General features: G+C 34.4%; 1 protein-coding gene across 1 annotated transcript; it reads right to left on the bottom strand.

Annotated features, from left to right (window-relative positions):
- Positions 1–1,698: 1,698 nt before the first annotated feature.
- LOC131853369 (constitutive coactivator of PPAR-gamma-like protein 1) lies at positions 1,699–14,891 on the bottom strand. The gene is made up of 20 exons (XM_059204239.1): positions 14,780–14,891; positions 14,288–14,508; positions 12,464–12,642; positions 12,066–12,179; positions 11,791–11,937; positions 11,286–11,444; positions 11,166–11,204; positions 10,888–11,083; positions 10,654–10,760; positions 10,140–10,337; positions 8,828–9,110; positions 8,176–8,335; positions 6,323–6,448; positions 5,753–5,864; positions 4,973–5,194; positions 4,162–4,371; positions 3,250–3,455; positions 2,876–2,964; positions 2,375–2,505; positions 1,699–2,221 (listed from the first exon to the last, which is right to left on the bottom strand). Exons 2-20 carry the CDS (start codon positions 14,433–14,435, stop codon positions 2,147–2,149), a joined length of 2,901 nt encoding a protein of 966 aa, XP_059060222.1. The 5' UTR covers positions 14,436–14,508; positions 14,780–14,891; the 3' UTR covers positions 1,699–2,146.
- Between the last annotated feature and the right edge of the window lie 208 nt (positions 14,892–15,099).

The raw sequence follows: 15,099 nt of genomic DNA, 5'->3' as shown, positions 1-15,099 counted from the left end.
ATACTTTATTTGGCAATTAGTCACTGGAATTGCGCTGCCACATATGTGTGCAATGCGCTCATGTTCTGATCACATTTGATTATTAAAATCAATTATATGTTAATGTAGCAACATAGATCATCTATGTTCTGGCCTGGGTATAGGTAAGCGTTCCAAAAATTGTAAAGTCTTCATTTATGTAGTTCCATTCTCGACTGTCGTGAACTGTCCAATTACAAAAGAAAAGATCTTGTGCTCGTAATGGAATGTAACTGGTATTTTTATAATTGTGACAGTTTAACCATCAACCGAGTATCTGAGCAAGATTTATCTTGATTATTCTCATTAGTCATTCCAGCTAAATTTAAGTATAACAATATAACAAATTTACAAAAATACATATAAATGAAGAACATTCGCGGTCATGACTTTCCAAAAATGCATATAAATATATCACTAACAAATCTAAGATTTCCTATCGAAATAATACCCTATAGGATATAGAAACATCAATACGCGAATGTTCATTCACTTTTATTAAACGTCTATCGTTAGACTTAAATCTATGAGTTTCAGACTCGTTTCAGGCAGTCCTATAGATTTTAAAGCACCATCAATCATTCATTTAATGAGATTACTATACATATTTTACCATTCCTTCCACAATTACATGCTAACATTTATTGACTCGAATTCACATTCATAAATACACCACACTCACTGGGCGGGATTCAAATTGTTACAATCATTACTAACATGCTATAAGCTCACTATGACAAGCAATTAAGCCTGTATTAAAACACCAATGATGTAAACAGAAAAAAAAAATAATTGTGATGTATCGTATTGTGTATTTACCCAACTTATAATAATATTTATTGCTTTACATTTGGGTAAACACAGATTGGCTCCGAATATTCGGATGGGTTAACTTATCAATCAATCGATAAGACAATTCATTTTAAAACGAATATTAAAAATAATGTTGTTACGATCGGACTACTCGTGTCCCTCTCGGTGTAAGGCCCCGTGACTTCATTTTTGAAGTAACTCTCATAACAGACTGTCTGTATTAAATACTCGACTCCTATGCTTAAATAATATCAAGAAATCCCGAAAACAAGTCTGAAAACATTTGGTTTAATCTATGAGATCAAAAATGATTCGAATTATCCGTCATTGGCTTTCATATTACAATGACTTTGAAATGTTCGTTATTTTAATAGTATATTTCGAACAGGAATCTAATAGACCTCATAAACCAGACCAATCTTAAAATAAAAAATAATAATTTGGTAAATTGTAAATATACTATGTGTAAATAAATAATGTTGACTCAGTACCTCATATGTCTAAGAACAAAACATATTATATACTAAGTCATCTCACTTTTCAATTAAACATGACTTAACAATCAACATTAATTTATTAATATATATTTTCTAATTATCACTTGTCCAAAAAAGGGTGCTGTTGGGTTCTTACGTTTCTAAGAGATATAGTACAATACTACCTCAAGTCACAGAACCTATCCCTTTGTCAATGTTGATATTTGCTATAGATACATAAGATTTAGTAAGTATAACAGGACAACATTTTATGAGTTTGTCTCTTAAGCATATACCAATACATCCAAAGGGTATTTATTATGTCTCATTAGGGATTATGGAGACATTTAAATTCGTCTCAGTTGTTTGTCTTTAATATTATTATTAATTGAACACTGAATGTGCCAATTAAAGTAATATAAAATCAGTCTCAAAATTGGGAAGTCTTTTAGATCTTCAGGCACGTATACTTAATGTCAGATGGAAAATACCCACCTTACAGATAATAACTAATCTCTGATTGGATTGGTTATTTTTCCGTTTACAAATTTATTATGCAACCCAAGTACGTGCAAAAGTAATGGTATTCTGGTGTCATATATTACAAATTGGTGTTTATTTACTTCAATAAACGCTAGTGAATATTTGCAAATGTTGCTATTTATTTTATTACAAATCACGTAGCATATTGGAATTATTCTGTAGTCACTAGCAAATTAAGTAATATTAATCATGTTGTTTAACAAACTTTCCTCAAATAAAATAAAATTACTGGTAATTTAAATGAAGTTTTCGTATATAATTTATATACTAACTACAAATAAAAATGCGAGTTACCTTTAGGGTAAATTAGTAACAGGCGCGTCGCCTTGCCCGATTTGCTCCGTATCAGATTTGTGGCTTTGCTCCGCCACCTAAAATATATAGCAACGTTATAACTAAATATAAAAAGAGAAATTCTAACAGACATGGCGTAATCAGTTAACGTCGAGGAAAGCTTTACGTAGAGTCCTGTGGTTGCTGTTGCTGTTGTTGATATTTAGCGTACAAACTTATTCAGATGTCACCTTATTATTGTCATATAGCTCCAACGTTTGGGCACCATTCGCTTTTTGGTTGGGGCCTGCAGCCTTCTTTTTTCCTTTACCAACATTCTTTTTTAAATTTTTTGCAGTCTTTATTTTCTGACCCTGTGAACCTGTAAATATTCGACATATAGTTAATAAAATATATTTGTCGAGAATTTGATATATCTCACCAGATCATAGGGGCTTTTACAATTATGTAACTATAATAGGTATCATATCAACATTTTTGCATACACATACAGTTAAACAAAGAACAATAAAATTGTTTTACAGATGGCATTTTATCGCTATAAGGAATCTCTTACAGACAACTTGGTATTGACAGATAGTACTTACATAGTGTGTGTGTGAAAGAGACAGAAACAGAAAGAAGGTACGAGGCACACACTATTGTACAGTGCTACTCCAAAATGCAACGAATATATTCCATTTGGGAAAAAACTATAACAATGAATAATGTAATATGACTTAATATTTTACCATCTGCTTCATTGTCAACAGCGCCATTGTCCTCCTGTGGGCTTCCTTCGGCAACCTGTGAGGTCATCTCGTCTGGTCTCACAGTTTTACTGTTAAAATTAGATAGATTTATTCTTTCTGTCACCTGAAATAGTGTCACGTGCGCGCTGGCAGCAGTTAAGAAATCTTATAAGAAAAAATGACCCCAAGTATGGCACTATTTCATAAGTTATTTTAGATATCCTAAGAGGCTTAAATCCAGCCACCCGGTGATCGTGGCTCCGGAGTCGATGCCGGGGCAAAGGGGTTCGACCCGAAGCCTCGACCTCACCTTCACCTCACCAGCGGGTAGGGATGGTCAGTCATTAATTCGTAATTAGTGAGCGAGTACGTACCCGTTGAGCGTGAGCGTGGCGGGCTTGGCGGGCTCGTCGGCGGGGTCGCGGCGCGGGCGGCGGGGCGCGCGGGGCGCGGGCCCGGCCGGCCGCCCGCGGGGCCCTCGCGCCGCGCCCCGCGCCCCGCGGGCCCCGCGCCCGCCGCGCCATCCGCCGCGCGCGCCGTACGAGTTGCGCGGCGGCGGCGTGTACCCCACATAGCTCACCTGTACTCACACATCCACACTTACTTTATCCTTAATGCATCTCGATAATCGTTACTCAAATTTAAGTGTGAATCTTCATTGAGTCTTTTTTAATGTATAATTATGGAATGTATCACCCGCTAACGCTACCGGTCTACGCTGTAGGGGCACCAGTGGAGGATAATAATGTGAGCATGATGAGGTCAGATCAGTTGACCCATCGTGACAAATTCAACCGCAATTTATCATATGGTCTCCAGGGGGAAACAGCGTGAAGGTTAACCTAATATGGTACATTGCTAACAATGGGATTATTAGTCCACATTATTAGCAATACCCTTCCCCCTCTTTATTGGTTCTATACCCAATCCTCAAGAACCACTACAATTACTGTATACATGTTCTTCATGCATTCCTAAATCTGACAACGAAAAATGAATAAAATCTTAGTCATTCACTGGTGTCATTCTGCACTGGCGAAGTTTAATGGCAAAAAAGTACGTTATGCAGTCACAAATAATTAGAAATCGACTGTGAAAAATCTATAAAAATAATTGCACTACAGCCAAAGAAGGGGCAGATCGCTAGTGAATATTTTTCAAAATCATATTTAACAAAATCTTATGCAATTTTTGGTAAATAAAATAAATATAAATTGAACCGCCCTTCAAAAGGAACAGTGTTGTGATCGGATGTGTATTACTCGGGGTTATTAGTTTGGCCGTACCTGCGGGTAGCGCGCGTGTCTGGCGGGCGGGTAGCTGCCGCCGCCCCACTGGCCGACGACGACGCCGGCGATCTCGAGCCGCGCGGGCCGGCCGCGGCCGCGCGCCCACCCGCCCAGCGGGCCGCCCACCACGCCCGCCACCAGCGGCAGCGGCGGCATCGCGAACTCCACCTCCAGCCCCTCCAGGATCGCCTTGCGCATGCGCTCCACCTGTACGCGCGCGTCACAATATGCTATATACGCTAATATACTGATGTATATGTACTTATAGACTGCCGGTCTGAGAGTTTATCGGAGTAGTAGCGGATTGGACACACCGATTAATTGATTTGACAGACCATCATATGTGCAGTACTACTAAGTAACATATTAACGATAATGGACTATGTAGGTAATAATAATCTTAGGAAGATTCACACAGCGAGCACCAAGATCTATCTATACACAAGTTCAGCTAGCTAGAGGTTATGTTATGGGTACTAGACAATTGATACATATACATAGAAAGCACCCATACCGATATGATCATACTCATGGATACAAATGTTTGTGCCGTGCGAGGAATCGAATCCGCGACCGTTGAAACTAAGGTGGTGTGCTAACAGCTAGGCCACCGAGGCCGTCAAAAAATGTATGTAGTATTTTCAAACATACTACTTAGTTAAGGTGTGGTGTTTGTCGAAATAGCGCGGCACAGTGCAGGTCGCGCTGCAGAGGTCACAGTTCGCTGTACCTGGACGACGATGTCGAGGTTGTCACAGAGCTGCTCTAGAAGCAGGATCGCTGCAGCAGCTCGCAGCGAGTTGCGTACCTTCACGACGATGTCGAGGTTGTCGCAGAGCTGCGCGAGGTGCTTGCAGTGCGCGGCGCGGTGCAGGTTGCGCTGCAGCAGCTTCCCGTCGCAGTAGAGCCAGGGCGCGGCCACCAGCCAGGGCACGGGCGCGCCGCACGCGTCGTTGGCCAGCAGAGCCGCCTCCGCGCCCGCCATCACCAACGCAGCCAGCTGAACTCCGCGGGAGTTTATGCCGTTCACCTGCCGCACAGTATTCATTGGTTTCAGTCATGTTTTTAATATTGCAATAAATTTAACTAATTAATTATTATTATTTATTTTTTAGGGTTGTCCTAGACCTAGTCCTAAGATAGTTTTTTGTTATAAACATTAAAGATATAAGAAATTAAATTACTTGTAACTATATGTAATCATATATATGCACTCTTTACATACTATTCTAATGCTGTTAGCCGCAGCTGGCCTTTATAGCTTCACGGAATGATAGGTGATACGGATATATGGTGAGTAGATAGCACTCTCATGCAGGAATTTATGGTGTGGCTAGAGGCCAAGTCCTGCTTAATAATTGACTTTAGTCTAAATACTATGACTTTAGACAAATAAGTATGAAAGAGCCATATTTGTTACGTTTCTTACAAATGGGATTTCTTCACCTAAAGAGGGCCAAAGAATAATGAAAAAACATGTAAGTGTATGATTTAGATAACGGCATGATGTTCTGAGGAAAATTTGATGGTGCTATCATTTAGAATATTATATTTTTATACGACAATTAGTCCATAATTAACGACTTACGGTCATTTCCTGCAAATGAAGGGCATTCATGAGATCATTGGAAAAAGCTGTAGCCAAAAACGCATCCAACTCTTGTCGCCTCAAAATCTGAATTTGCGATGTCATTATGAACCTAAAGACAGATTATACAATTATTATTTACTAAGTTATAATAAATTAATAATATGAAAACTCCTTACTCCTCTGTTAGAAAAAGTATTATATAAGTAATAATAAGATAGTGAAGAAAATAATAATGTAGTAAAATATTTATAGTATTTATAGGTAATTGTTCATTGTTGCTTGTGGAGGAGTATATAATTTATTCTTTGGATTTTTTTTTCGTTTATCAATTTAATAGCGTGTGGGAGGTTATGGAAAACAAACCAACGAAACTATATAATAATAAATTATACTAGATAGAAAATAAATATAGTCCCTATCAACCTTTATCACATATCTTTTTTCCATGGACGTCATATTATGATATGATGTTTGTGGTGTTGTTCATATTTATAAGTGACGGACAAGTACATTCTACGATTGGGTGGACCGTCATATAGTTTCTAGTTTTATAAAAAATAAAATTACCTCATTACAGTTGCTAATATTAGCAAATGTTGAGGCACATAAGAAGTGTTCAACATCAGTGGCGTGTCGGATCGCATACAAGACAGAAAAGCACGCATACGTCGGCATTTATCATCCTGCGCCGTTCTGTAAAATATGTTTCAGAAATTAGTGCCCATATGCAATTCTTCAATGCTCCAAAGTCAGATCAGTGGTGTTATGATTGTCAGGTATCACATTTTATATTAAAAATATATTCATATTATATTAATTTTTAAATATATGTAAAATAAGTGTTGGAAAATGTTTAGTGTATATTCAAAATACTTGTTTGTTTTCGTAGAGTATCTTGAAAACTCCGGAGCACTGGTCAATAGTTATTTTAACCCAGCAATATCACTCCTATAGTAAATATAAAAAATAGTGAAAGTTTATTTACAAGTTTGATACTGCAGACACAAAGCTACTTTAAAAGATAACAAACGTACATAACTACATATAAGAAAACAAATTTTAGAACTTATATAATAATAATAATATTTATTTCAAGAAAAGACACTTCACATGAGACACAACTTCACAAATATAGATCTTAACTTAACTTAACCTATGACAGTTAAACAAAGTGGTCAGTTGTATTTATTTACAACGCTCTCTACACTAAGCATAGCTTTTATCACAGGGGTCAGACTATGTTTTACTTATTTAGTTTGTTTTAGGATAGTCAGTTCTAATACAGAATCTATATAAAATTTAAGATTATAAGGTAATTTATTAATTAAAATAAAAATTAAGTGTGTGTGTCTGTGTGCGTTTGGATGTGTTTGTTTATGTCTTTGGAGTTATTTATTTTGTGGGAATGGGGATGTTTAGTTTTGTCACTCAATAATGTTCTCCGTTTGCGAGTAGTCAAGTTTTAGAAGCCAGATCTCTGCAGTTTCCTTAGCCTGCCTTAAAGTTAGTTCTCTTATATCTATAAAACGACAGGCAGTATTATATATTTGTGGAAGAAGGGAAGTAGGGTGACGCTTGGCAAATTTTGTATGTACAAATGGGATAGGGAGCTTATATAACCATTTCTTTAATAATTGTTCAACTACGAACAATTATTAAAGAAGTGGATCTGAGGGCATAACTGTGCATACTTATTACAGCTTTCCGAATGAACAATTGTCGTACACGTAGGACTTTACATTCCTTGTATAAAAAATCTGTGGTGTATCGGAATGGTTTTCGTAACATTGTTTTCAGTACTGCTCGTTGAGCCCTTTCTGGGGTGGGACTGGGAAAACTTCTATGATGGAACTATCATAGAAGTTTTCCCAGCCCCACCCCAGACTCTAATACAATAGGTAAGTTGTGACTGGCAGAGTGCCTTGTAAACTAATAACAGTACCTTATTTGGGGCAGAATGTCGAAGTCCTCTCATGATGTAAACGATTTTCCTAATTCTTGCCGAGAGTTTAGATTGAGAGTAGATAGAGAGTTTATAGTATTTGATATAAAGTTTTAGAATAATCTAATAAATATATATATATGTGTGTGTGTGTGTGTGTGTGTAAACAGCTGTTTGTTGTATTTCAAAAATTGAAACATTGAATGGATATTAACATAATTTGAAGATAGATTATCATGAGGATGAACATAGATATCTGGAAGGAAGTGAAATAAGACTTGGAAGTTTGTGCAGACAAGGTCGCGGGTAACACGTAAAAATACTGACTTTCAAATGGCCTTAATTAGATGGGCCATTAGTTTGTTTACCAACACAATATAAAAAATAATAATCTAAAAGGGGATTATTTACTAATTTCATTACGATTAAAAAGTATTTTGGGGAATTAACACTTAAGTCTGAATGTTATAAAGCTCACCCGAACCAAAGCCGCTGAACCGTGGGTACTGGCCAATCAAGGACAACTCCAGGCACCATCTCAGGGCTCTTGCCAGGATTCACTCGGGAATAAATCCATTCAGCCACTTGTACGGTACAGACACGGTCGACGGTAGTAGAAGTACTGGTTGTGCCCTCCTCTGAAATAGTAGGCAGATAAAGATTGTTAGTGGATTTACACACGACACCTTTATAATACAAATAATATTTTTTCAGTATTAAGTTTATCTGACCAAAAAATACGTGATAACCAACGCTCATAAATATGAATAGCACCAATGTGAAAAGACGGCTACGTCTAAGATCGATTTCATGCATTGCCATTCCTATCGAGTAAGATGTAATGCCTATGCTGTTACCCGCGCATTTGCCTGCCTTTTAAGATAAAAGTATCCTATATCTGTTTTTGTGAAGCAATTTATTTTATTTATAACTCTAGTTGTGAAATAGTGATAAATAAACATACAGACAAGACACACTTTCACATTTATAAAATAAATCATAGCAGAAAATTGCAGTGGTAAGATTTGGCTAATTTACAACATACATAGTTCAGGAATCAGTGTCAACTATTGTACAATGCTGATACGACGATATTTTGTAAGTGTAATACTTTTATCATACATTATTACCTTTAGCCCTTTGGGCCATAAAGCGATGATGATGCATGTTGTATAGAATAGCATACACATTTTGCCTTATTGGTCTGTAGAAATGATGAATAGATGGTATTTCACGGTGGTTGTCGTCTTCCAATACAACATTGAGAGTGATATGGCGGTGCGTGAGAATTGAAAGCATGCTCGGATGCATAAGGCCGCGTGCATGTCTTTCTGCACATGTTCGCAACACTTCGGCTGGAGCTGAAGGACAGTTGTCGTCGTTTTGAATTTGTTTATTCACAGTCGGTCGGTTCTGAAATTAGTATTGGTACTTTTTAAACTTCTAATATATTAGAAATGTTATAATCACTTGGCTCAGTAATTCAAGGCCTGTAACAATGTCTACATCACATATCCATAAATTATGTCACACCAATTTATAGTATACATGTCAAACAACATTTTTTTTACTAACATTGTAATTTGATGTCACAAAATTTACCCCTCTTAGAAAGATGCAAGGGGTTCTTAATTTTCAACCAACTTAACTCCTTGTCATACAATTCCACACTTTGTCGATCCCCACCCCTACACCTAAACTAGTTAAGCACAATTAGCAGCCCATTTCACCGACGTAGATTGAATAATATAGATAGAGATAGGGGGGATTGTTACTAATGGGTACTAGCAGTCCCATTGTGCGAAAAAACAACTGGTGGTTAATTTATAAAAAAATATGAATACATATAATATTTTCAAGTAGGTGCGACGGTCCTCAACTAAGATGAATTTTGGGATTCTTTTTATAACTTTTCTTTTTATACATTAAAAATATAAAAATACAGGAAAAATGAATTTCTATTTTTTATTAAGTGGCTTGTCTAACTTACGAGATTATGGGTATAAAATTGGTGCAAAAATTATTTTTTCAGAAATTTTGACTCGTCTTCATTTTCCTTGACAGTATAGATGTAACCCTACATCAGAAATTATCAGTCACAATGACAAACAAGTTCAGTTGACATAGTTAGATTGCAATTGTCAATAGTGTAAACCAGAAAATATTAAAAAAAAATGCTTAATATAATAAAACAGTAAGATCCGAAAAATTTTACCAAAACATGCATTTTATAAAAAAAATTGCCTGGTGCGTGAAGATAGTTTTTTACAAATTTATTTTCCATAGTTGTCACATAGTCCAACAAAATACTGATATAATTTTGAATACAGGTTGGGGCAGCCTAACAGTAAAAAAAAACTAAATATAAAGGTTATTTTTGGTTTCTAAAAGTAAATCTAAATGATTAATGACGGTAATGACTAAATTCAGTTACATTCACACCTCTTTCATAGCAGGTTGTTTTTCAGTTTTATTAGCTTGTTTCTCCGGCTGCTGGGTGGTCGCAGTGTTCGCGTCGCCGCCGTCCAAAGAAAGCGCCGCTAAACCATGATTCACGTCGACATTCTGGTCTTCGATGCTAAAGTCCGCATTTATTGACGCATTTGCTGTTGCCAATTTGTAATCTTCCAAGCCTTTTTGCTGTAATTTATTGAGTTTGAAGAGTTTCTACAATCTCGAGTGCTTCGTGATATAAAATAAAATAAAAACAATAAAGTATAAAAAGAAAATAGTGAAATAATTAAATTGTGAATTATTAAAACCAATATAACCAAATGAACAAGTAAAACTCATAAAATACACTCCGCACTTGTGAAAAAATTTGTGTTTTTTTTACATCATGCAAGATGATATTTCTTTGTCTGCCAATTGGTGCCAATTATGATAATGAGGGTTTAAAAGGCGTGGATGACTAGTACAATGATATTAAAATTATATTATCATGAAATGCAAAAACCTCATGTTCAGTTGATTCAGTCGCCAGCTTAGAAGTATCCAAGTCCATAGATGTTGATTGTGGACTAATTTCTGGTTTATTCTTTTTGGTTGTCTTAGGGCGGCGACCTGGAATTTTAAAAATTTCTAAGAAATTAATGACATTCAATATACTAGAAATGTCTTCTAAATACAGTAATCAATTTAATATTCAGTAAATAAAACAAATTTCTAACAGGAAATATATTGTTCTTACCAGATGCAGTTCTGTATTTCAAAAAGCCATCTTTAGTTCCATTTAAGTAATATTGTACTGCTTGTTTAAGTTTGGCAGCACGAAGATCATTGAGATCACCGAAGATCTCAATACAAGCAGTATCAATATCTGATGAAGGCAGTTGGCACACAAATTGACACACACTCTTGACTAATGTCTCAGGAGACACTTGTTGCTACAATAAACAATATAAATGTAATAAAAATTAATTTGAAAAATACTATTAAATCGTTAGTAACATAGATATGTATACATACATCGGTATTATCCGTTGTGGTTAATTGCTCATTTCCAGGCTATTTTGAAAAAAGACCGGATTTAAGTCTGGTACATTAGTAGAAAATAATTAATTAGTAAAATAAGATACACTTATATACCTTTTTTTGTATTCCCAAGCGTTTGTAGAAATCTGTGAGACTGTGTTCGGAAAGTATTGTGCCGCCTAGAAGAGCCGCCATGAGACAGAGACGATCTTGTGGTACATCCAGCACTTGTGGCAAGTCATGCACCATGTACTCTTTTGTTTCTAGGGATGACTGAATAAACAAGAATATTATGTCAATAATATATGTAATAATATTTTTAAACTTTACTTATATTACTCCCTAGAAACTGAGAAGGATCTGCAATAAATATTTAGCATTTTATTGTCAATTACCAGACGATTTAATTAATACACTATTTATTAATTCAGCTAATTGACCATAAATGAAGAAAAATCACTTGTTTAAAAAATATAATTTAGTTAATGTAGTTCTTACAAAATGATGTACCTAATACTTTTATTTACTTGAAATTGAAATTATTTAGAGTACTCTGTATTTGCTTTTGGTGATGTTTTGACTAAATTAGAAAAAGAAGAGTATTATAAAACTAATTTACCCTGTATGTAAGTTTCAACAGTGATGAGCTAAAATATCTTGGAGGTTGAAATACTAAATATTCCCCGGAACACCCTATAAGGCCAGCATAAGTTTTCTCACGGCATAAACCAACGACTTCTTGACAATGATCATCTGAAGATACCATCTATATAAAAAATATATAAATTTAGTACCTATTGCCATTGATTATAATTTAATATATACAATGTGTATTTAGTAATGATACAAATCTTTTTCAAGAGATGTTCAAAGCTCCATTAGACCACTACTTACAATAGGAATATTGAGGTAACGCAAGGCAGTTCTTAGACAGGAGTGTAGACCTGTTGGTGGGACCCACCAAACCTTAGGTGGAGGCGTTCCCTTAGTTGCAATATGACGAAGCACCTATAAACAATAAAAATAAAACTTAATATAACTGAAATAAAATATGTAAAAATAATTTTGAAATTATGAAATTATATAATTCATGGGTTATCACAGATACAAGATGTACAAAATACAGTAGTTTATTACTGACTATGCCTCAATATATCAATCTATCAATTATAGGATATACAGAACCAATAATGCGAGATATTATATGAACATAGGATCAGCTGATAATATTATTGTCATACAAGTAAAATAAATTTAAACATTTATAACAAGGGAATAGAATCAATACTAACAAAATTGACTCTTTGTCTATACATTGCTTGAACTTGGATCCATTGTTGAGGAGTTGCTGGAGGTGTTGGATGAGCGCCATTAAAGCAAACACAGAGGGACACTTGGTGCTCAGCAAGAGCCTGTGCCAAGGTTGTCAAAAATTGAACACATCGGGCCCATTGGCCTCCACACGCCCAATCTGTGAAATACAGTGCATGTATTAATTATATACTTTAGCAGATATTTTAAAATTAGTATAGTAATAGGTATACATATATTGAATATGCCCCACTCAATAAAATAGAAAAATGTAAGGTTGTTTATTCAAGTAAAATCAAATTAAAGCATCGAAAAGTACTATTTTGTCATCTACATTAATTAATAAGTGAATTTATATCTATTCTTATTATCTCTGTGATCAATCATCATGAATTTGGTATAGATATGCCAGTTTATGGAATAGTCAATTTTGTTCCATAGAACTTTAGAAAAAGATAAACAAACTCCATCATAAATTCTCTAGTATTGACCAAAAGCAGTGTGAACAAAAATCAATAATTGTATTGGATATTTCAATTAATCTAGATTGGTAATTTTGATGGATATCTCTAATGGTTCTATAAACTAGCTATACTGTTTTTCGCAGTGGCATAGCACACTCATCTCAGATTATTAAATTACTTAATTTGGTTGTGTACGAAGCTGTATAGTTACTATAGATTTTTTACCTAAATGTTGTTTAACTAAAGTTAGTAATTTGTTTTATGGCAATTGTGTAAGGTTTTATAATAAAGTACCAGTCTGTTCTGAAAACAGATTTAAATGTCATATAAAACACTTACTTTGTAAAAAGCATATTATAAAATTAAAGAGTTTGTTAACAATAATGTTTTTTTAGAAAAACTTAAAATTCATAGAGCTGAATATATTTTCTGATTGCACTAAGAATATGTGTATAGCTGTTTTTATGTTGATTATTGTATATTTCTTTCTTGTTATTGTGTAAATATTTTTATATATTAAAAAAGACATCTATTCAAAAGAGCAACACACAAGTTTTTTGCTCATTCTTCTTGTGATGAATCTGCATTCTGAATCAGTGGTAGAATAAAAATATGACTATGCAAACATGCTTGTATCGAGTTTATTTCTCTAACTTTTTAATTATCCATAATTAAAAGTATCTAAAATTTTGAACAGGGATGTAGGGTAGGTATGGTGGTACCATGCAAAACTGCATTGAACATTGGTTCAACAGTTTCATACATTTATTTAGACAAACAGACTGAGAAAGAAAAAAGAAAAAAAAATGTGGATGGATGTATTTCATTTCTAACATCACCTCAACTCAGTTTTTGGTATATTTTTACATAGTGTACAGACATTGGATTATATTATCATTTTATATATGTATAGATGATATTCTTCAAAGCATGAACAGAATTTGAACACCTTCAAAATATATCCACAGTATTTGATTGATATTTATTATTATTATTTATATAAAATACATTTTTACATATTTATATATTTGACCCTTATAATTTGTATTGAATACATAAATAATTTTTTACTCTACTTTACATCCCCAAATGACCACAGACAAATAGTTAATAAAATTGTATTTATCCATTTTTGTCCCAAATTTTTAATTACATTTACGACACAATAAAAAAAACAATAAAATAACAATTTTTATGACACAACTAACGGAAATTTGAGTAATAATTGACATGAAGTAGTTACTAGAAGTGTAGTAGAATTATATTGGTTACAAACCAATATAATGCTTCTAATTTATTGTGAGCATATAACCGAGTGTTTAAAACCTGTGTCAATTGTACCTGAAAAATATCCTCCATAAAGCCGGTCTAGGCAGCCTTCAGCATCCAAAACTAGGCGGAAACCACCAGGTTGACTTCTGGCAATTCGAAAAAGATCAACACCTACTCCTTCTTTTTCTAAAAATGTTTGTAAGTCTTGAATGCCCATGACTAATCAAACACGATAGCGAAATAGCGACTCGATCTAATCGAACACGTTCGTCTCGACAATGTCTGATGGTCTGGAATTTAGAAAAAAAAACATTATCCTACCTATCGATCGAATATTCTATAAAATAATATGTAATGTACGGCATCATTATTTATTTAAACAATTTAATACTATTTAATATTTCTGATATTACAAATAAATTAAACTAATTTTAAATCTATAGGAATTCACCGGCATGAATTTCCAATGCAAAAAATATTAGCTGCATCTAGGGTAAAAACAATCAACTAAGAAGTGCGTAAGTACTATGATACGTTTCAGATGTAATAAACGCAACAAACCTTATTTAGAAAACCATTCCAACAGAGAATTATGATACTTTAAAAATTGAAAACGGAAGCCATTTGTAATTTTCACCCTTCCTCAACCGTATTGCTTTTGCTCGTCTTTAGAATACACCACAGATCTGTAAGATTATAGAATGGAAGAGGCTTAATGGCTGTTATTTGCAACACAGATAAAAAATAATTTATCACATCATGTGATAGTTCAGCAAATAATTTTATTCGATAGCATTATTTATAAATAAATAACTTATGTACCAGTTTCGTTATTCCATTGCAATAATAATTTAATAGTATATTAATTCCTAGAACAAGCA

Source organism: Achroia grisella, unplaced genomic scaffold (genome assembly GCF_030625045.1).
Source record: "Achroia grisella isolate CSIRO2021 unplaced genomic scaffold, CSIRO_AGI_Agris_v1 utg1179, whole genome shotgun sequence".
Classification (NCBI taxonomy): Eukaryota; Metazoa; Arthropoda; class Insecta; order Lepidoptera; family Pyralidae; genus Achroia; species Achroia grisella.
The sequence above is the reverse complement of the archived record's forward strand: the minus strand, read 5'-3'. Positions and strand labels throughout refer to the sequence as shown.